This window comes from Ambystoma mexicanum, chromosome 10 (assembly GCF_040938575.1).
Source record: "Ambystoma mexicanum isolate Mex_15411 chromosome 10, UKY_AmexF1_1, whole genome shotgun sequence".
Classification (NCBI taxonomy): Eukaryota; Metazoa; Chordata; class Amphibia; order Caudata; family Ambystomatidae; genus Ambystoma; species Ambystoma mexicanum.
In genome coordinates this window covers 1,364,902,216-1,364,926,401 of record NC_090932.1, presented here as the reverse complement: position 1 = coordinate 1,364,926,401, position 24,186 = coordinate 1,364,902,216, and the positions used below count along the sequence as shown (strand labels likewise).

The window sequence follows — 24,186 nt, the reverse complement described above, 5'->3', positions numbered from 1 at the left end:
CTACACGTAGTCCCCTTTCCCTTTCCATGGCGGCCATTGAAGTAAGTTGAAGTACGTTGAAAAAAAGTAAACAAAAAAACATGGCCGCCATGGAACGGGTATGGAACAGGTAGAAGGGACTACGCGGGACTGAAGTGTTCCCAGCGCGTCCGCTCTCGAAATGGAAAAAGAAAAGGTAAGAAGGTAAGTGGGGGTGGGAGTGCGGGAAGGGAATTCGGGGGGGGCAAGAAGGGGGTGTGGGGTGGTGGGGAAGAAGACTTACCTGATTCCCCGGTGAGGGGAGATGGCGGCCGCCGGCCATGAGGAGGCTCAGGGCAGCAGGATTACCATGTGGTAATGCCCGCATTGTGACCCTCTCCATTGGCTGGGAGGCCGCCACACCCCCTTAGCCGGGTACTTATTTCTCTTCTTTCACTGCCATTGTCCTTGATCTTAAAACACAGCTTGTTGTATTTAAATAAGCACTATGACAACACAGCATTTTACAGAGATGGTACCTTTGTCATGCTAACTCAAGTTTTTGGATTCTAGATTTCACCACTTCATCCATCTCGTACAATTGAAAACAATTCCTTCACATTTAGACAAGAGTAGTTCAACATACGGGAGAAGGTTTCCACCTCTGAAGTTCTTGTTCAAACTGGTTTCTTTTTTTTTGCATTCTTTGATTTGCAGTCCTGGATTTCCAGTACTCCAAGTCACAGAATGCAAAGAACAATCAAGACTCAACAAGCGCTTCATGAATGAAAGGGATTTGCTTCTGGATTACAAATCACGGTGTGTGGGAGGTCAAGAAATCAAAGGTGAACACAGAAGAGATGGGTACATTGTTACGGTATTTTTCATTCACTAGGATTGCATTTTATGGTGTGCAAGATGAAATGTCCGGTTTGGTCACAACTGAAATTCTATTTTTTGGGGCTTTTCATTTTGGTTTGTTTACCTGCGAATGTGCTCGGTGGGCCAGCAACATTCCAGCCACTTGATCTGGCAGGCATATGATCTGCGCTGAATCTTAGTGTCTCATGTACTGCCCATGATGTACACTACCCCGGATCAATCTGCCTCGCGATGGATGCTTTGGTAAATAGGGCTACTAGAGAATGACGTCACAATGGCGAGCAGAGCTGATGAAGCCCATGTTTGGTGATTGTTGATGAGTCAGGGGTGTGAAAACAGAAAGGCACGTGTTTATTTTCATTGGATAGGCCCTGTGCATTTCTTCTGGAAGGGTGTGATGGCACTTTCGTGTGTGATGCACCCATTGTTTCTTTTCTGCCAACTACCGAAGATTAACTTCGATATGGTTATTTATAAAAACCAAGCACCTGATTTCTCATTGAGTAATTTGCATACTCATAGAACACCCGATTCTTGACTGAGTGAGGGTCGCCACCCCATCCATCGCCCACTACAGGAAGAAGCCACAGTGACGGTTGCTTGGTAACCCTGCCTCTCTCCTTCTCTTCTCTTTCAGTCGGCCGGAAGCAGTTTATGAAGTTCGATTCGGCCACTAACGCTGCAAACGTGCTCGGATGCGACTGCGAGGAGCTCTCCACAGCGGTCTTCAAACACCATCTCAAGCAGATAATCGAACAAGTCACATCCGGAGTCAGGCGGCTGGGACAGGAGGAGGACAGAAATGCAGGTACAAGACTCAGTCTTTCTTTGCACGTAGTCTGGGATGAACGTGTGCGTTTAGGATCATTCTGACAGCTCGCCTCAGAGGTGAATTCATTTGCTTTACATTGTGAGAAGCCAGCTAACGGAAACCCATACGCAGATATGCAGGGGCACAAGAAACGAGTGCTCAACCTAAGTGCACAATCTACATCAAGCACCATCTGCAGGTCAGATGCTAGTGACTCGTGCGCTTTCTGATCTTGGCCTCTAGGGGGTATTGATATACAATGTAGAATACATGTCAATTGTGAATGTGGCCATTTGCCAAGGAGACACCCACCTTTAAATATTGCACACGATATGTATGAAAGGTAGGTGTCACAAACCAAGTGATTATACATTATTTCATTTCATAATATAATTGGAAAAGAGTGGGTACTTCCATTTGGGAACAATTACTTTTCAACCATCTGATTTTCATACTTTTATTCATTTTCACGTTCATCCTATCCCTCTTTCATTTTTGAATCATCCATGATTTAGACTTTTCTAGCTATTCAGTTTGGTTAAGTCCATTTTCTAGTTTCATTTCTGCATGTTGGCTTTAAGATCATTATCCCTTTCCATCCCTTTGTTCTTCAAAACAAGTTCTGTATATGCCACAAAACTATCGCATTATTTTGTGACTCATTCGTCCTTTCACTGCTCCTTTATTACGACTGATAATCCCTTCATGTTCATTACTTCTCCCACCACAGATCACAATTCTTACAGCAAATACACCTAATTATTTCTTCTGATGTATTTCAGATCAGTGGCACAGACATGCTTAAACATCAGAGCAAGGTAAACTAGCCAGAGAATACAAGTTGTTGAGAATAAGGGTGGGCAGATTTGGCAAAGTTATGGCTGCTCTGCAGGAATAGAAGATGAGCAGTGGCTGAAGTCTATACGCAGTCCCAGGCCACTACCAAACCAACAGTGATCCCAAACATAAAGGTGAAATAGGATCAGCCTGAAAGGTATACTGCCTTTGCCTTGTGTGGTAGCGTAGGCCGAGGTCAGGCTATACCTTTGAGAGGGGTGTGAGCTGATAATACTAGCAACACAAATATTAAAAGTAAAAAGACCGCAAAATAGAAGAATGTCCTATTAAGGTTCAATACAAATAAAGACTTTTATTTATTTATTATTGCATTTATTTATTTATTTATTTAGCCTTTATTTAAACCATACAAATTCAAATAACTACCCCCAAAACACAAGTAAAAGCACACCCCTTTAAAAAACACAGAAAATACAAGCTGTTGTAGAAGAGCCCTCTGGGTAAATGAGCAGAGGTGTTCAGAAATTGATTGGCAATGTTCAAGAACGTGTTTTGAAGGAGCAAGGCAGAAAAGGGAGTATTAAAAGTCACTATAGTCCCAAATGTGGGTCAGGGGGATAGTACCTCTTCCCAGTACCTTATTTCTTTGTCATGCATGCTTGACTGCCAGGCTTTAATGCACTGTTCTGCATTTGAGTCAGTGTTGAGACAGGGTTAGTCACGCTGATTTAGTGGGGAGTTTGCGTCAAGCGTGCATGTGGATGGAAGAATGTGTGGATTGAGACGTGTGAATTCATAGGTCCTAACAGGTTTGAGTAGGCGGTCGAGTCGGGCCAAAATGATGCTTCCGCTAGAGTCTGTGAGTGATAAAATGGCTTCCAGCAGGTAGAGTCAGTAGTCGAGTTGGGTCATGACAAGGTTCGGTTGCTTCCACAGTGCTGAACCAGTGCTCAATTAGAGGTGATGGTGATCTTCACTGCTGCGAGAAGGGATTGAATTGGCTCAAACAAGCAGGTAAGCAGCTTCAGGTACATGGGGTACCAAATTGAGAACCATGGGTCTTGTGTTGGTGCAAAGAGAATTATCCACTGTCAAAGAGGCTCGAAGGCGGCTTGACGTTGTGTAAGGATTTCCAGCTGCTGTTGGACATTGTTGAGAGTCCCAAATGTAGTTGCTCCAGAACAAAGTGAGTCATTCTGCTGCACTCCTTCTCTAGCAAGCTTGACTACCACCTACAGGGTCTCCACCATCTTCAGTGACAAGTTCCTAGTTCCAATACAGCCTTGTACTAAAAGAAGTCACCCCCACTGGTCCCTTGGGATAGTTAAGGGACAGAGCTCTCCACTGCCTTGAATTACTTTTATCTTAACCTCCTTAGCAGATGACCTGGGGATAGACTGTATGCCCAACATAGATGCAGAGGAATTCCTCTTGTGCAAGTCCAACATTCAATCAAATAATGAGGGGTGGGGTTCTCTTTTAAAGTCAAAATATTCCAAAGCAAGCCTGCTACCAAGGGCTTAATCCACATTCTTGTTTTAAGTGTCATTTGCCTTATGACATTACATTCAGGATACCTTGCTTCCAGAATATGGAGGTGACAGGAAAATTAAGAGAACTCTAACAAAAAGCAAGTTAGTTGGACCCTTCTACAGGCATACTGTTCACCTCTTTTCATGTCCACTAGCTTCAAAGTATCCTCCAGTGATAGCACCATGGTATGAGGCTGGCTTTGTTATGTCAGTGATGCTTCTGAATTACCATTCCCAGGAGACCGTATGAGGGAAGTTTCCATGCTATTGTTCCACATGGCAGGTGTGGAGTCAGTCAGCCTAGAAAACAATGAACATCAGTCCTGTCAAAGTTAAGCACTGCTCACAGCAGTGACACCGGTGTGATAATGAATTGCAGTGGCTTTATAACTGTGGATTGTTAGCAGTCCCCAGGGCACTACCAGCCATTGCTTACATTTAAAGATGTACTTGTCACCAGACTGTGTAACATGACATAACATAACAGGTGTATTTGTAAAGCACAAATTCACCTGCAGAGTTGTTTCTTGGTGCTATTAACAGATAGCAGATGTTTATAATTATAGGCGTACAATTGTCAACATTTTCGTTAGCGGTGCAGGCAGATAATAATGCCACATCAGATGCAGGGCCTTTGTGTCCCAGCAGCTGTCATGGATGCAAACATTACCTGTGAACCTGCACTGTACCACTATAGAGGTGATGCTCTCAATATCAGTAGGCAGGTCACAGCATGAGACACGTGTGCATTGTAATGTTAGCATAGAGCATTTTGGAAGGTGAGTATGAATAGCAGACATCCCTTTCAGAAACAGAATTACATGCATAATTTGAAGTCAATAAAAATCGAGCAGGGTTTGCCAATCCTACCCTGACCAGAGAGCATTCTGTCACAATAAACCACCACCAGCCTGAGCTTGTGGGAACAGCTGAACATTGTTTTTTATATTTGGCAGTCCACTGAGTTCTTTTGGGACCCTCTGGTAGCACAGAAGTGAGACATAAGCCCTGCTAGGGGTTTAGTATGTAGAACAACCATCAACAAGCTACTCAGATCGACCAATTGTCTCACGGAGCTTCAGTGGGCCAATCAAATCCCCCAATTCTCTGGGCATTTTTGATAGGCTGATAAAAGGCCCAACTCACTTTCAGTGTCCCTTTGGGATTTTGTTGACTATTAGAGGGAGTTACAAAGCTGATGTAGATGAGCAGAAGAGCTTGTGCTATAGCCACTGAGAGCATTGTGTGTGTGCCTTTTTGACATCCCATTCCCTATTTCCACCTTTTTAATGTGCTTGTTTTGTCATTAAAGTCTGACTTCCCCTTTGAGAATGCTGTTGTGAACCTCTTAGTACTTGTTTGCTTCTTGAATCCCTTTCCCTTCCACGTTCTCCTTCAAGCCAAAGAGGAAAACATTAGTGCAAAGTAATCTGCTTTTTGAAAGCCCTTTGTGAATCCCTTTGTGAATCCCTTTGTGAATATATGTTTTTCAATCCTTTTACCTTAACTTTATTCCTTCCACCCTGAACAAGGACATCATGAAATCAAGAAACTCCTGATGAAAACCCCTCATGAACCCCTTTGCAAGTGTTATTTTTTAAACCGTAGCACCAAACACAAGTAGAAAAAGGGACACCTGCTATAAAGCCTTTGCCATTTGAAACTCTTGTGAAAACCTTTCCCTTATTTCCCTGCCTCGACAACTGTGATGGAAAATGCTAATCTCTTTGGGAGCATGTAATTTTCGGTTGAGTGGGGCATCAGCAGCAGGAGTTAGAACACAGAGAAGCTAAGATGGATGGCAAGAGGAGATTGATCTAGTGGAGGCAAAGACGGAGGGTCAGCAGGTGGCTGTAGAGATGACGGAAAGTCTGAAAATAGAACTGAGAAATTGAGGGAGATTAGAGGGAAACATGACGTGTTGGAAGATAATCTCAATTTGAAACATGATGTACACAAGGAAGAGACACATTGGAGGTAACAGGCAACATTTGAAGGCAGGAGGTGTCAAATGAATGGCAGGATGAAGTGAGAAATTAGGAGGTGGAACATGAGTTAGATTCAGGGCAGGAGAAGGGCTCTGGGAGGTGGCAGGAGTAAGAAGGGCATGAGGAGAATTAGTGACCTCCACAGAATGGGGAGGAGGAGGAAGTGGAGGTTGAAGGGCTGATGCCGCTGTCTCCCTTCCTGTGGAGGCCCAAAAGTGGACCAGATGAAGGGATGCATACAAGGATACTTACATGAGGGGGTGGAATGGCAGTAGGCAGATCAGAGGTAGCAGGAGGCATTAGAGGGCAGAAGGTGAAGGAGCTCATGCTTGTGGTTCGATTTCAGTGGAGGGGACTAAATTGGCCAGGAGGATGGGACAAATGAAAGGTTCCTTACCCAACATTTGTGTCCCTGTGACAGTACTTCCTGATGCCTGAGCAGAAGTTTCAGCCAAAGGTATCTATAATTTTGTGCAAGCTCTGAAATAAGGAAGTGTGGAAGGAGAAGAAGACTGAGTATTGGGCACAACTTAAGATCTGTACACCATCCTCCACACCACCACAACTATATCATCCGGCAATGGTTTGGGGGCAGCTTTGCCATCACACCTCAAAATGCAGGTCATTCATCACTATGACATAGAGAACAGGGTCATGCAAAATATTCCAGCAGCACAGGCTCCAGCTTTTAAGCCTGTGTTAACATTGTTCCCCCCTCTTGCCCTGTAGTGGAAAGGTTGCCTGTGCCTTTTCAGGGGGACAGCTGGCATGATCATCTTATTTGGAATGCAAGCAGATATTGGCTTCATTTCAGGTTGGTGGTCATCCAGGGTAGGTTCACCTGTGAACAATTTTTCCAACACTTCCATTAAATTAAGAAACAGGAAAAGACTGACATGCATTCCATACTTTTACATGACTAGCGCCCCACCAAAGCGGCTGCTCATATGTCTTGCCACACTCCCTTGAAAACAGGGAGAACAATGTTATATCTGGGCCAGTGTCATGCATCACAGTGAGGCCTGAATAATTCTCATGTTGGTGACTCTCCAGTAGCAGGGAGAACCCAACATAATTGTCATTGATGCAGCTCTCATATAGTAGGGAGAATCGGATCAATTCTCTTCTTGACAACTCTCAGGTAGAAGGGAGAATCCAAAGAATTCCGATGTAAGCAGATTCCAGGTACATGGGGAACCTTAGAAAAGCAAGTGTCGGCATCTCGGAGGTAGCAGGGAGAACCTGAAAATGTTTTATGTTGGCAGTTGTATGACATTGGATATAACCTGACAAATGTTCATGTAGTTGACTTGTAGGTAATGTGGAGAACCCAAATATTATCATGTTGGTCACTCAGGTAGCAGAGAGATCCAGAAACATCTTAAGTAGGCCACTCTCATATACTGGGGATGACCTGAACAATTATCAACAAGTGTCTCTAAGGTAGCCGGGAGAACTCAAAACACTCTCATCTTGATGACTCTCATGTTGCCGGGAGAACTCAAACTATTCCCATTCAGGAACAGGACTGACAGGAGGAGCGCAGAGTGTTGGTCGTATTCTCAATCCATAAAATAAACTCAACCACTCCAGCAGCAATGTTTAGACTTTTCATGAAAAAAAGGATTTCTGCTGTCATGGATTCATGTTTCTAGGTAGTTTGGTTGGTATCCACATAAATGACTAGAAAGGTATTTTTTTTACGAATGTTCGGCCGCTTCAAAATTTCGAACAAATATTTATTCTGCGAGCAATCATGCAAAGGGTACAATTGTCAAGGGACAAGTACCGCCATCTAACCATTTATAATGTGTAACTAACACAAGAACGACTGACCAATTCCTTCCACGAAATGGTGGCTGTTTTATGCACAATAATTTATAGACAAAGCATTTCTAAATTCATTACATTTATTTTCTTGTTTATATAGTCATAACTAGCGACACATAAAAAGATGTGTACAAATAAAACATTTGTTAGTTGAACAATTGTTACAATCTGAAATATCAAAAAACACCACACCAACCAAAAACCATTATATCTCAACATTCATCTCCTAATCTTTCATTCTCATTCAAACCAAAATCATTAAAACCTGTGCAAGTCAACGCAATCTCGATTGTGTGTTCCAAAAACAGAACAAACCAGTCTATACCAATAAACATTAAGGCTCTAAAGCATATTTGTAGTCTTATAAAGTGCATCAATATGTGTTCTAAAAAGAGTATTTATTAACACATTTCTTTCAATATATACAATTGCTCTAACATTTCTATGTAACCCAATTAGAGTTCAACACCGAAATGGAGTGGAACCTCTGGTCTTGTCGAGTTTGAGGAAGCTAGTTGGTAAAACTATTTCCAACTAGTGCACCTCATCAGGACATACAAATACAAAAATACATTCTAAAAATGACTACAAGGTGGTGTGTTATAAAGTGCATTTCTTCGATGTTCAACTGTATTACATTCCAGCTGTAAAGTCAGCCTATTAAGCAACAACAGGAAAGGAAGAGAATAAAATAGAGAAAGACAAAGAACAGAAAAATATCAATCAATCTCTAATACAATTAATCTCGAAAATTGAACATTGTATATTGTGCACCGCTTTCAAGAACCTTAAAAATCATGAACCGTGTGCCTTGTCTATATTGATGCCCCAGCCATTTTAGGGCAGCATCAAAATGTAATCAATTATGAAATGAAAACAACAAGAGCGAAATTATTTCTTGTGTCACTCCTCACTGCCCCACCCAACGCCGGAAAACCCCCCAACCAGATGCATGCACACAGACCCCCGTCTACTGAAAAACGAAACAGTTTGAAACTCAAAACCTCTTCCCTCTCAGTGTGTTTTAACACAAAATCATCGAGATAAAGGTTCTAAAACCATACCTTTCTGGAATTAACTTTATTCCTGTTTTTTCATTTTCTATACCTCCCACTGAGAGGTTATTCCAACCTCTACCACAGCTTACCCCAGTGGATGTAACTTTCGCGTGATATCTTGTCGCGCTAGTGCGCTTGGTATGTGCAAATTCGAAGGCCATTCACCGGATTTGGACCTCTGAACGATGATCTTCGGTCATATCCACCAACTGACTCGCCCTCTGTTGTGCCAATATGCTCCTATTTTCAGAGACTCAATGGTGTCTGAAAAGATGTAATACAAATGTCGCATTGTGGGTAATATATCTAGGTCAGTTCTAATATAGTCTATGTTGGTCTCTTGCTTCAAATTCCTGCAATTTATTGGTACACATTGCTCTAATTACCTCGCAGGGGTGCTTTGTCGATCTTATGGTACAGGTCCCCATTAACAATCAACCAAACCTCACGTTCTCTGAAAAGGATCTGAATGAGCAGAGTAGAGAGAACAATTGCCCCGTCTTTGTTGCTCTTCAGATCTAAGTCGAGAAAAGAAGCGAACCACAAAAGAGGGAAGAAAAAGGCAGAACATTTCAAAAAGAGATGTTTTTGGGAAAGATCAGGTCGCAGCTGCATGTAATTGCATCTGTAAAAGTGGAGGGGGGGAATAAGGAGAACCGGCATCACATGCTAAATGTGGCATCTATCTACAAAAGCAAACAGAGCTCAGGGGTACCGATATGGGCAATGAGGCAGTGATCCAAGGTAGCAAGCAAACCGGTTGATGGCTCCCGGGACCATCCACCTCCCGGACCAAGCAGCCCACCCAAGCCCAAAGACAGACAACTATGTTTACCTGATAAGAGTGCTGTCCATCCTAACCTGCAAAGCCGTACTTATAGCGAGCAATGGCATTGTGGGCTGCGTGGGTGTCCCCTGCACCTAATACAATAACGTTTTGAAGTAAAATGAAAAAAGGTCCCTGGTGTGCTGGTTCACATCCACAGGAAGTGAAGGGAACAGGCTTGGCAGGGAGATAGGGTGGAGGGAGCAAGTTGCCAGAAATGTCAGAGGGAGAAAAAAACTAAAATCATTTTCTCCCTCAGACATTTCTCAATCAATTATTTCATGGACAACCAGGTTGGTTAGTACTGGCCATAACTTCTATACTTTTAAAGATTAATTATATTGCAACAGAAGGTAATGCAGCAGATTGTAGAGCTTCCTGCGTTCATTTCTGAGTCAAAATATGTTCAATTCACTTTTCCCAAATGAACAATCCTTTCCCACAACTTTGGATATTTATCTGGAATGGCATCTTTCCTATCACATTCCTTCTTATTTGACCAACAGCATAGGTGTAAGGTATAGGACAATCCTCCAACTAATATAGCAGCAGGCCCATCCTTTTGTCCGATGCCAAAAATGAACATGAAACCAGGTTGTTAATTCCAGTGCTTCTCAGTCTGAGGGTCCTCAACATACAAATGATCAGTTATCTGATTGTATTGAGCATGTTCACCTTGTGAAGGATTGCCATCTGGCAAGGGTATAGAAGTCCTAGCTTTTTTAATTTTTATTTAAACAGAACATTGTGTCAGTAATTCTCTCCCAGAGAGGGTGTGCTCCTGACTATACACACCTCTCCACAATCCTCATGCTAAAAGCATTGTACACTCTGATGTCTGGCTGAATCAGTAGCCTGTTCTGCAGCCCCTGCTCTCCCGAGGCATTGAGCAGGTTCAGGGCACAGGTGCCCTTTTGACAGCTGCAGTGACAGCCATGTCCCTGAAGCACAAGGTCTGCATTTAAGATCTTAACCTCTGTTCCAAGACCTCATAATTATTAGTTGTCTGTCCTGGTGGCACACTAAACTTTAAATATAAGCCATACCTGAGTTAGGGTACAGTGGACAGCATTTCTCATACATATTACTGCCACATCCAGTTGGAATAATACATGTGTCAGCCCTGTGAGCCCAGCTCAGCTGTGGAAGGGTTATGTGTATGCCGCCACTCCTGGTTGGCCCTGGTGCTGACAGCAAGTCTGCATCCCTGTGATTTGCCTCTATTTGTTCCTTTGTGAGTGCAATTAATATTCTCCCCAGAGAGACAGGTACTCCACATGGAGCTGTCTTATGAACAGGAATCAAAGAGCACACCCATTCATAAAAGGAATAGCCTCACGCCACTGTGGTGCATACCCAAATGGCCTTTGAATCCATTGAGAAGGGAAGGGGTTGGGCTTAGACGAAGGATCCATCATCTTGTTAATCTCTGCCTATATCTTTCCTTCCTGTTTCCTCAACTTTCTGTAGCACCAGGCATTTTGGGTGTGATGTCAGTAGACAAAGTCCACTGATTCGAAGGACAGAACTGGACCTTTAAATCAGGATTGCTTTAGTGCAATCACCTGTGTGCTTTTGTCTTCAAGAAAAGGGGCCTGCCACTTTTTCTAAGATTGATTTTGGAACAAAGACCTGAGAAAGAAATAATTTGACCTCTTCTGGGAGGGTTGACTTTCCAGAGCCCTTCACTGGTGCACAGAGACTTAGGCCCTGATTCAGAAAGTGTTTTCCAATGGGGTTTTGGAGTGACTCTTTCTGCTGGTACAAGACCTGCCTCTCTGCTAGCCTTACTGCTGCCCAGGACCTCATTGTGTTGAAAGACTCCTCACTGTGTGGGCCAGCCTTCCATGATGGGTGCATGCCAACAAGGACTGAACTTGTCCCTGAGATCCTCGGGTGGGACTCACCGCACCATGTGAGCCAAAAGAGCCAGAATCCCTGCATTACATTGCATCGAACCAGTTGAACCTCTTTCTAACACAGTTTACTGCACATCTACCACCAGGACCAACCAGTGCTGCTTTTGGCACTCAACGGAACCTTCAAACCACCATGCTTGCAATCTTGAATTAGTTCAATGCTGCATTGTGTCCTTGCAGAGCCTGTCACCTGCCTATCTCGAATTGACTACTCATCAGTGTACCAAATTGAACTGCTGGAGTGTCACACATCGACTCAAACCAGCCGTTACTGAATGACTTGACCTGGCTCCTCCTCAAAACGCCGCCTCAGAAGACTGCACACCAAACCAACAGGATCACCATTGCTCACCTTCAACTCGAACCTTTGGCCCGTAATGCATCAATGTTGCCCATCCATAACACACATCTTGAACAGACCCGACCTCAATTGGAGTCTGGTACTATTGACCCATTACTGTCCTGTTGGTCCATTTTGGGCCCTAGAGACTGGTAATGTCACCATTGCAGCTTTTTCAACTAAAGGAATATCATGTTCAGCTCTGTATGCTTGTCCAGAGTGCTGCATACTCCCTCGCTCTCTTGCATCACATATGCTCTTTCCACAAGGGAGCATTTTTTTTAAATGTTTTCTATTTACCTTTCATGCAGATATTATATTTAATTAAAGTATTTACATTGTTATAGAACCTTGATTGGACATTACCTTTATTTTGGGCTATTGCACTTTGCTGTTTCAGTTGGTACAAAATAACATTCAACCCGCTTTAAAGGATGTAGCCTGTCCTCGGGGGATGCCACCACATCAGGCAAAGGAGGCATATCTCTAAACTCTGCCAGTTGTACCTTTATGATTGGCATCATTTTTGGTCTGCAGAAGTGGGAGTAGTGAGTAAGCGTGTTTACTGATACTCACCCACGTACTCCTTCAACACAGTCACTTTGTCACACACCAACTGAAATCTACTGACCAAACAATATGCTTACCTATCTATAATTGCCTGCATTTTGGGTCTTTGAAAGGAAATTGTAAAACATTGTCCTCTTTAGATACAACAATCCCACAGGTTAAATAAGAAACATAATGGCACAAGGTCTGTTGAACAACTAGGTATACACACCAATCACCCATATAGCCCAGTTTCCCTTTGTATGACAACAGCATGTAGGCCACCTCCCTGTTCCACCTGCACTGTCCACACTATACATGTTCTCCATTAACTGGATGATAGACAACCACCTCTGCCAGAACACTATGAAGATGAAAATAATGTACCTAGAAAATGCTATTGATGCTTCTTTCCCCTTTGCTTGGCCCCACTCCCTGGGAGCCACTCACTCTACATCAACATCACTAAAGAACATCTTTGACATGCTTCTTTTATTCAAGGACTATCAATGATGTTCCACTTCCAACTCCACCTTCAAAGACACATCCTTTCACTTAGTCCCAATCACTGGGACCATTTTAGCCGGCACCATAGCTCAGAGGAAACATGCTTGTCTTGGAAACAAGACAGCTCTGACCAGCAGAGGTATGATTCCCGGTCCCACCCTTAGAGGCCAGCGTCCAGCCTGAAGTGCCTTAAAAAACCAATTACATTTTACATTGCTCCTGCACTTGCCTACTTGCACTGACTCCCTTTCTGTTCACATGTCTACTTTAAACCACTTTGCAATATTAAAGCCTATTGGAGCAAGGGATCAAAGTGCCTCAAACAGAAAGCCATAAAAAAACGGAATCGTGATATCTCCTAGTGGTTTTCTTTAGAAAAGAACACTAGGTGGGAGAAATCTCAGTGCTGTCGGAGCGTCCATCTGTAGGGACCTACATGGATCCATCATGGCTGCGGAGAATCACTTTAATTTCCTCAAGAGGCTGACAACTTTCCTTTTAAGGAAATCATTTGGACTTGACTCCTACGCAGTGGGCATTGCTTTTCACTGGTTGCATTGGCACTTCAGTGTGACTTATGTGGGACTCCTTTCCACGTTGTTGTATGCACTTGCCACTTAAAAGGATGCCTGTACTTAGCAGTACGAATCCTTAGTATACTCTTCTTTATTTTGCCTTCCTTCACAAATTAACTGATCTGAATGTTTCCAAAGCCGATCAGAATATCAGACACATTCTCTACCCCTTACTTTGGTGGCTCTTTCAGGTGACTGTACAAGCATATTTATTACATGTATATAGCACACCTAACCCTTGAGCATCTCGGCGCTGGAGCTTAAGAATATGGTTACAATCGGTTACAATTTTCTTCTTATGCATGAGGAAATTTGTTACATCCAGTTACTTTCAAGATTAGTCAAATCATGTGCATAAGAAATTGTTTACATCCGGTTTTCAAGCTTAGTCTTAATTTTGTGCATAAGGAATTGGTGACATCCTATTACTTTCAAGCTTAGTGAATTACATAGTGTGAATACATAACGGTTACATTTAGACGCTTGTTCCTCATTGCTTAAAGCAAAGGAGAGCAAAACAATATTGCATTTCAATAATATCGAAATAAATCTCCCTCAGCATGTTTGTAAATGACAGTAACAGGTCTTCCCTCTTTAACAGAACATGGCTCCTTTAAACATTGCAGCATACTCCCTGTCTCACGTGCCATGTGTGTCTGTAACGCAGTGTAACTGCAAAGAAGGGATGATCAAGCAAAGCTAAACACTTTATGACACCAGGTCACGTGTTACCGCCTCCAGGGCTGCACAGTCCTGATCAGTCGTATCAGTGCAGATACTTTGTGCAAAGCTGTGGCTTAAAGTTGTATATTTGACATTTCAGTGTGTGGAATTCCGAGCGCCTCCCCATGTGCGCTAGGAACGTTCAAGGATGAGCTTTCGCCAACTCTGACATCTGCCACCGAGAGGACTTGCGCTGTATGTCAAAGAGCACTCAGGTGGCTCGTCGCCTAGCAACGGCCCCAGGTATCAGGCCCAAAAAGAACACAAGATGCAACCAGCGATTCAAGAGCTACAAAAACTAGGTCGAATGGCATTCTTTGCTGCGAAGTCGCCAGAGGTGTCATTAGCAGCTATGACATTTCAGCTCAAATTACACCCATGTCTTTATTTCTGGCATTTTAGCTAACGTACAATTCCAGTTTAGGTTTGATATCTGATAAGGACGCGGGTACAGATAATCTAACAAATCTATGACCATTTTCTACACACCAACGTATGCAATGTTCTTTAATGTTCTTTAATTAATGAGCAGAAAAGCAGGGAAAATGTGACCTCACAAAAAAGACTGAGATTGAACCCTGTACATCTTTTTAGCCTAATCAAACAAGCAACCAGCCATAGAAATGATTTGCGTGATGCCAACGCTGCAACCAAGGCAGACAGCTGGGTTACCTACCTGATTTCACTAATTGGTCTATAGGTGCATTTACATCAGCATATTTTTAGTTCCCAGTAGTTTGGGTAGCATGATGCAAGCTCGGTGCGCTTTCTGATAGGTATTATTCATTGCCATTCTGCAGCCGCAAATTGCAATACGTAGTGTTGATTTTGGTTTTATTAAAGGCTTGTCAACCGAGTTAAAAAATGCTGTTCGAAGACTCCCTGAGATATTATTGTAAAGGCCAAGGGTCATGTGATGTCACTTCTGCTACTCATTCTGGGGAAACGATGGCAATGAGTCAGCTGGTTCACCAGTCATAGATGCAGGGTTGTTGTTTCCATTATTAATCTTAAATGCTGAGCTATTATGCATTCCCATGTACAAAAAGGACACGCATAGATTCCCTTAGAACTAAAGTGCCAATGTTGGTAACACTATATTTACTTTTGTTTTTTTTTTTTTGGTTTTGGCAATATTGAGACCCTTAATACTCACAGGGTTTTTGTTACAATATATATACAGGTACCATAGATCTGTAAAAATATTTGATTAAATCACCAATTAAGGCAACATCTAAATAGCATAAATTGTACTTACAAAGTTAACTAATTTCGTACACGGCAACACCTTTTTGTGTACTCTACCGTTGGTAACAGTGGCATAGAACCTACTAAGTAGTTGCGTTTGCTTTGTCTGTGATGGATTTGCATCATTGAAACCCTTTAAGGATTTGGAGGCATTTTCCTTTTCAAGTGGATTACTGCTATCCAGAATGCTGCTGCAGAAAAGTAACACAATGAAGCACTGGCAACCAGTCAGGAATCAAACATGGGTCTCCAGAGCAGTCCCATGCAACTAGGTGCAGATGGAACAATTTAAACTTTCATTACGTTGATATTGACCATCACAGATTGAAAAAAAGAAACGTATTCATGTTTGCAAACCATTTGCAGTGAACATTTGATGTGGTAGAACCCTTTTGAGAGGCTTCAAAGTTTGGTGTCATTTTACAGAGGTTCATGACTCCGAACAATAATATAGCCATGTTTCTTCAAGGGGTTAAATGTATTGGGGTGGAAAGAGGTCCAAATGTACATTTCTCGTTGACAATAAGTTGCTCTAATTTAGTGTTTAAAACTATGGCTAGATTACTCCAAAACGTTCATGTGAAGTAACCATTAGTTATATGTGCTTTTGCAATATGGAAAACAACTCTCTAGTGTTGATTCCGGCCTACAGGTTCACACCCAGTTTGACCCAGGGCCGATGTCCAAAGACACATCAATAGGAAACCAGATTGTCTCTTGTGAGATAGCCATTCTGGATGGTTGTCAGGGTTGAAACATTCTGATGTAGGCTACCATTGCAGCCTTTAGAGGAGAGGTTCATGTGGACCCCTTCGCTGCACAAGGTCTGAACGGATTGTTATTGTGGCACTTCCTGGGTTTCACCAACTCGATGGAGGGTGAAGGAGGCTATGTCATCAAAATCCATGTCTTTTGCTGAAGGCTCCATAGACTACCAGAAGTGGCCCCAGGCCACTGGCGGCCAACGGGCCACCTAGAAGGTTTGCAGTGTGGTGTATTATCGGAATTAATATATTGCTTTGCCTAAATAATTCCTGACCACTATATTTCTTTGCACTGAAATGTCAAGTAATTATTGTTAAACAGACAACATGATATAAGAGACTTTAATGAAGGCTCTAATAAAACCCAACTAATCTAAAGTAATAGTGTGCTACCATGTTCCATAAAAAGGACAGAATGTTAAGTAATTTACCATGTTGGAATATGTATTGCAGATCACACCATACCTGTTCATAGAACTATGCCTTAACAAATAGCCCTTGCAAGTAAAGGCAACACACAGAAAGCTTGTTCTTTTCACATGTAACATCATAGTAAACTTATTTTGAACTCAAGGTTGCCTCATGAAAAATATATCTGCTTTATTTAACTACCCATTACAATGAGCCCTTAGTTCAACACAATGGGCCTCATCATGACCTCGGCGGTAACCCTTAAATCCGGCAGTAGCGCTATTACCGCCGGATTTAAGGGTCTGCCGAATCAGGGCTTCAGCGGATTTCGCCCCAGCTCTTGGCTGGGGGAAAATTCGCCGAAAATGTGCGCTATTACCGCCGGCGAGAAATCCGCCGGCGGTAAGAGCGTGAATTTTCCCCATTGAGCCCAATGGGGAATGGGGCATTCCTGAATGGGCTCAATGGGGAATGGGGACTTCCAAGTCCGCCCAACTCGTGATCCCGCGCTATTAGCGCCGGGGGCTATGGCGGTTGCGCTAATAGCCCCCGCGCTAATAGCGTTAGCGTTACCGCCGAGGTCGTGATCAGGCCCAATGTCTTATTCAGCAAATGGTTTCTTCTGCTAAAAAGGGCCAATGACACACAAAAGAAATCCAGCTAGAACGTACAACATTATGCATAGTTTTCAAATGTGCAAAACAAAATTACCATATGAACTATATATTCTTTTCTTGTTTATGTATTGTTTTTATTGGTTCAATAAAACCTTTTACACCTTTGCACATTTAATACAGAACCTGTTAAAACAGCATCACAATTGTTTCTTAATAGCATCTCCTAAAAAAGAAAACATTTCTAAAAAGGCATACAATATAAGCTAAGAGTCAATTTACCCTAACCTCTTGACAATCCCTTTCCATAAATAATATAATTTAAAATTCATGACCAAATATTCTCCCATAAATTAGACCAGAATTGATCAGTATAAATAGAGTTTAAGGCAAGCATCTGAGAACCTTATGCCTTTTGAAATAGGGTTTCTAGTTTAACACAGTTAATAAATGTCTAGCGGTTTAAGCTTCTATTTTGCGCAATCTACATAGACACTCAGAATTATTTTTAAAGGACCAATACTCACTAGAGCAGTGGCGTAACACAAAATGTGGGGGCCCCCCTGCGAGCCATGCTGAGGGCGCCCCCCAACTCGGCAACAAATCACGGGTTGCGCCACACTCTGGGCCGGCCTAGACTGTCACGCTTGCACAATACGCATGAACGTGCTGCTGAAGGGGTATGCCGCACACTGCACTAGGAAAAAGATATAAATATGTGTTTTAATGCAATATACAGCACACTTTCTGAGATAAATTGGCTATAAAGCCAGATTGTTTGCAATTGTTTTGTAGGGTAACACAATCCAATACATGCAAGTCACCAACAGTGCACAGGAACATTAATGCTTCCAACTGGCTGCACAATGTAGACCAGTGTAAACACGTAATAACATTATAGTACAGAATGCCAGGCCACATTTAGACATACCTGTACTGTTTTCAGCAAAATGCCAGTCAAACCAATAACACTCATCAAGAAGAGAGCACACAATAAAGCATGTGTCTCCATGGCCTCGAACAACACGGCCAAACTCTTTAAAATCTGCAAGGAACTGGTCAATCCTGTTGTGGTCTATACCTCTTATGTTCCCTCCCATGCCCTCTGTACAGCTCTGGCCTCTCATTTCTCTGCTAAATCTCAGGACATCCTGTCCTCTATGTCCTCTTCCTCTCTCGGCCCATTTTGGCCATCTCTTCTCTCCTCCTCCTTTTTCCTCTTTCTCTCTGACAACACCTGACGAGGTTTCTAGACAAGTCCGATCTATGAAAGTGTCGTCCAAACAGGTGCTCCGCTGCTCCTCCAGAACCATCAAAGCCCATATTGACACCCTCGCTCCAGCCTTAGCCGATTTCTGTAATCACTCTTTCGCCACTGCAATGTTCACCTCTCCCTTTGAGCACTCTCTTGTGCACCCACTCCTCAAGAAGCAGTCTGCTGATCCTACCTGCTGGAAAACTATCGCTCAATCTCCACCTTTCCTGAGCAAACTCTTGGAAAAGCTTGCCATCTCCCAGCTTACTCTCCACACTGAATCTGTTGGTTGTCTTCATGACCATCAGTCTGGCTTCAGAGCTGCCAGAGGCATGGAAACTGCTCTCCTTAACACCTGTGCTGCTCTCTAACCTTGATTCCAGCATTCCTTCTATTCTCATCCTTCATCTTTCCTCTGCTTTCGACAGGGTCAACATCGCCATCCTGATCAATCGACTCTGTGAGAACCTGGGCATCACAGATCAGACCCTAGAGTGACTGACCTACTTCCACTTGGACCGCCACTCCGCTCCCAGGTCGATCGTGGTCCCATTCTCTCCGCCACCTCTCTCTACCTGTGGCATTCCCCAGGGCTCTATCCTCTCACGCTGGTTTTTCAACCTCTACTTGACCACTTTGGCCTCCCTGATCTCTACCTTATCCTCTAACTTTCAGTGTTGTGCGGAGGACTCAGCTTTCCTTCAGGCTCCCCTCATCCTCCTCTCCTCTCTTGCTCATTCCTGACTGTCTATCCACGATTCAGGATTGGTGCGCCTCCAACAATCTCTGCCTTAATGCCAGTAAGACAGAGATCCTTCTCATTGGGACCCTTGCCACTGTGTTTCCTCTCTCACTATAGCAGACCACCTTGGGCCCTCTTCCTTTGCCTTCCTGCGAGGCAAAAAACCTTGGTGTCATCTTCAACGCCACACTCTCTTTCTCTCCTAACATCTCGGACATCACCAAGAAGTCCCACTACCAGCTGCTCCTCCTCAAAGGGACTCTTCCCTTTCTCACTCTCCACCAGAAGCTCACTGTCGCTAAGCTGGACTACTGCAACATCCACTTTCTCAATCTGTCTTCCTCTAGTCTCCGTCATCTGCAAATAATCCAGAACAGGACTGCAAGACTTAGCCTTGGCCTCAAGCCCTGGGATTGTATTTATCCAGCCCTGAAATCTCTCCACTGGCTGCAAGGATCAAGTTCAAGAACCTTTGCATTGCCCACAAGGCTTTCTGGGGCCAGTGCCAACACTAAATCCAATGCTCTCTTCCAAAATACCTTCTTTCTCTAACCCTTCACTCAGCTACCTCCAACTCTCTAAGGCTTAGACATTTCTCCAGGCAGAGAGTGGGGGTAGACCTCTCTCCTCTGCTGGTGCCTCCAACTGGAATGGCCTCCCTGCCCCTCTCAAACTTGAGGCGGACAACCTGAAGTTTCGGAAGCAGCTAAAAGCTTTCCTCTTCTCTGCTGCTTTCGCTCTCTCTCCCCCTCTGCTGACCTACCTGACCTACCTGTCTGCTGTACTGACTGGCTGCTTGGCTACCCTCAGAGTCTCTCTGAGTCCAGGCTCTTTCTTGATTGGTCACCCTTGCACTGCCTCCGGGCCTACCATGCACTTAGGTGGGTAACAGAAGGGACTGCTCAGAGCAAGTGGTAGGACTTCAGAGCTACAAGTATTTGAAACAAAATGGTGGCGTCCTGACACATACATTTACGTCAGTTTGCATTATAATTTCCTGCAAATGTTATCTCATTTGTCATGCTGAATATCAGAGACACTGTATACTCGTGATTATATGAGATGTAAATACAAAAGGAACCCCAAGTTTGATTTTTAGCTTATTTATTTGGCTAAGGTCAAAACGAAGAGGTAGAGTAAGGGTACAGTTTCCCTTAATATTTAGTGCTTTTTACAAACCAACACTTGCCTCTAGGTTGGCAAACATGTTCGAAATGGAGTGAAACAGAAAGCAAATTATAGACATAGTTCACAAACTTATTGTGCATAGTCATAACATTGTTAGTGCATGAGCATAAGAACAAGACAGTTATTTCAGCAATTATGCTCAAGACAATACATAGGTGTGAGCCATGAACTGAAGTTAGGTTTTCACATGAAAAACATCCTGGTAGTTATTTCCAAGCTGTATTGGATTATTTTGAGGGAGGTAACCAAGTCTTTGGCCAGGGAGGTAACCAAGTCTTGGATGTTTTTTATGTGAAAACCTAACTTCAGTTCATGGCTCACACCTATGTATTGTCTTGAGCATAATTGCTGAAATAACTGTCTTGTTCTTATGCTCATGCACTAACAATGTTATGACTATGCACAATAAGTTTGTGAACTATGTCTATAATTTGCTTTCTGTTTCACTCCATTTCTAACATGTTTGCCAACCTAGAGGCAAGTGTTGGTTTGTAAAAAGCACTAAATATTAAGGGAAACTGTACCCTTACTCTACCTCTTCGTTTTGACCTTAGCCAAATAAATAAGCTAAAAATCAAACTTGGGGTTCCTTTTGTATTTACATCTCATATAATCACGAGTATACAGTGTCTCTGATATTCAGCATGACAAATGAGATAACATTTGCAGGAAATTATAATGCAAACTGACGTAAATGTATGTGGCAGGACGCCACCATTTTGTTTCAAATACCATGCACTTAGGGGCTGTAACTGTAACCCTGCAGTCCATTGTTCTCCTTGCACAACCAATAGCTGCTCTGCCCTGGCTGCACTTACTGAGAGCATTGCTGCCCTGTTTTCCCCTCCCCTCTCACTTGCACTTCCCTGCTCCCTTTTCCCTTGCACTTCTCGTTCTCACAATGACACAAGGCCTAGTGAGATCGTTTGTCTTGTCCTCCCTCTATCATCCCTTCCTTGTGTACACTTGTGTCCAGGCGCATTATAAATGACTTGAATCACATCATATCATTTTATCACAGATGCCCAGAAAAATATACAATGCCGCAGTAAGAAATGGCTAGACTGGCAGCACCCAAATGCCAATCTAGCCAGGTAATTAAAGTTAGCAGGACTACTTTATCAGAAATGTCCAGTTAAAAGAAAGTCATACCAAACTGAGGAATGACTAGACTGGCTAAATCAAAATGCCTCTCTAGCCACTAATACCACATATCATGCCTGCTTAGCCTGGACATGGACAACCATTATGATTTATCACACAATCCTGCCCACCCACACATCCACTCTCCCTCCCACCCACCACCCCAACCTCCACAATCAGCTCCTTGGCCCAGAATTACCTCTGCGTCCCTCTTCCTTGTCCCAGAGCTTTCGTATGAGGCTCCTTGCCTCATAGGTAAGTACTGGGATGAGGAACAGTGGGACTAGGAGTGATGAAGATTACAGGTAGCTAAATCAGGCATTACCTCCATGTACCTCTACCTCTTCCCAGTACTTTTGTATGAGGCAGAGTGCCTCAAACACACGTACTGCCTCGTATATAAGTACTGGGACGAGGAAGAATAGGGCTAGGAGTAAGCAAGGCATTAAACACAAGTAGTAGCGTAACACCATTGAGTTGACTGGGCTTCAGCACTACCCCCCTGACATTTTGGGCTATATTGACTCAACTTGGCTAACCTTTAGAGCAGTTGCCAGACCGAACAGGACACATATTTTAAACGGCACCTGGTTTTTGCTGTTAACAAGAACCCAGCAATTACCAACGTAAAGCATTTCACTGTTAGTACCTGCATTCAAATTCCACATTGTTTAGGCGATTGAAATCGTGATGTGGGTTTAGTACTTGCATGCCAGGGCAGTGATTGGAAGGGTAGAAAGGGAACAGGAGAATTATAGGAGAGAGTTAACTGCTTGTAACATTGAATCTGCACTAGAATAGTCTCATTAAAATGCGTAAATCATTTGGATGCGCCCACACAAATAAGTTTCCCCCTCCCCACCGCATGTGAAGTTAGCGCCTCTCCCAACATTTGAAGGGTTAGCCCCCCGAAATGAAGGTTTTCTTGTGCCCCTGTACACAAGCACACACACCATTCACCTTATACACACCCAGTCATCCACACATTTAAGTGTGCACCCTTTCACCATACACTCACACAGGTAGCCACCTATACATTTAAGTGTGCACCCTTTCACCATACACACACAGGCAGCCACCCATACATTTGAGTGTGCACCCTTTCACCATAGACTCATACACGCACACCTCATGGAGTTGAGGGGGGGCCCTATTACTTAAAAAAGAAATTGGGGCTCATTACGGGTCCAGCGGTAACCGTGCCGGTGCTACCGGCGGGTTGCCGCCAGACCCATAAAAAATTACTATGGCCTGACTTCCCGGTGCCACCGTGCTATTTCAAGTCCGGCGGCTGGGAAATCAGGTGCCGGTAATTTTGTTAAACCCCAGACTCCACGGGAATGGGAACACAGAAGCACCTGCACCATTGTTAACGGTGCCGGTGCTTCCGTGACAGGTCTGCCTACCGTGACTGCTGTGCCTGGCAGGGTCAGACCTGTCGGGCACGGCAGCCCCACCAGGCAGACCTGTAATATGCCGGTCCGGAAACAACAGTGCCTGTAAGCTTACCAGCACCGTTGTTTCCGGACCGGCATGGTCAGAATGAGCCCCATTGTTTCTTTTTTAAGTCACTATAACTTCATTAAGAAATTATTTCAGTTAAGGACCGAACCATAATCAAAATAATTTCTTTATGATGGCTGAGTGGCTTCAAAAACAAACAATTTCTTTTTGAAGGCATAGGGTTCCCCACCCCATGACATGGAGGCCTCCAGCCTAGGGTCTTCCATGTCATGGGTTACGGGGGCCCGCAGACTTCAAAAAGAAAGTTTCTTTTTGTAGTCACTCTGCCTTCATAAAGAAATTATTTCTGTTACAGAAATGTTCTTTATGAATGCAGAGTGAATTTCAAAAGAAACTTTTTTTTTTTTAGAAATTTTTTTTTTTATTTTTTTTTTTTTTACTGGGGCCCCCTCCCAGCCATGTGCTGGTGGGGCCCCCCACACCGCGGCCCCCCCCGCACCGCGGGGGTTGCGGGGGCCCCTGTTACGCCAGTGCACTAGAGTAGGGAGTTGATTACATCTTAAAATCATTAAAAAACATCTCAAGTACATTTTTTTGTAATTTATTAACATAAATACATCGAGAACCTTTGACCGACGAGGGACATACTAGCACAGCGCAAGCAACTTCGTCAAGAGGATAATTATTGCCAATTTTGTAATAACCTATGTGTCAAAGAAACGCCCGAACATCTTGTAATGAAATGTAGTGCATTGTGTAACCTGAGAGAAGTGTACTCTGCAAAACACATGATTGATATGACGTATGTACTACCGGAACATAGATCGTCAAAGATACTAACCACACAAAATATGAGTTTATATATAGCCACTACTTGTTTTCTCAATGCTTTAGATCTAGAAGGGCCAATTAGCATATTAACCTCATAGGATGCAATTGCAATATCAATAAGTGCTAAGTATGCCTTATGTAACTGGTAATAACAACCTCTGGTGATAATGTCGTGTTGAGAAGCGAAACCTATGGCCAAGTTTTGAAATAAGCAATGCAATGTTGAAACT

The 24,186-nt window shown here is 43.3% G+C and overlaps 1 protein-coding gene across 1 annotated transcript in view; it reads left to right on the top strand.

Annotated features, from left to right (window-relative positions):
• MYO18B (myosin XVIIIB) overlaps positions 1-24,186 on the top strand; it is a 1,784,667-nt gene that overhangs the window by 387,604 nt on the left and 1,372,877 nt on the right. The window contains exon 13 of the mRNA XM_069620271.1: positions 1,478-1,648. Coding sequence (XP_069476372.1) covers positions 1,478-1,648 — 171 coding nt within the window. The remainder of the gene's footprint in view (positions 1-1,477; positions 1,649-24,186) is intronic.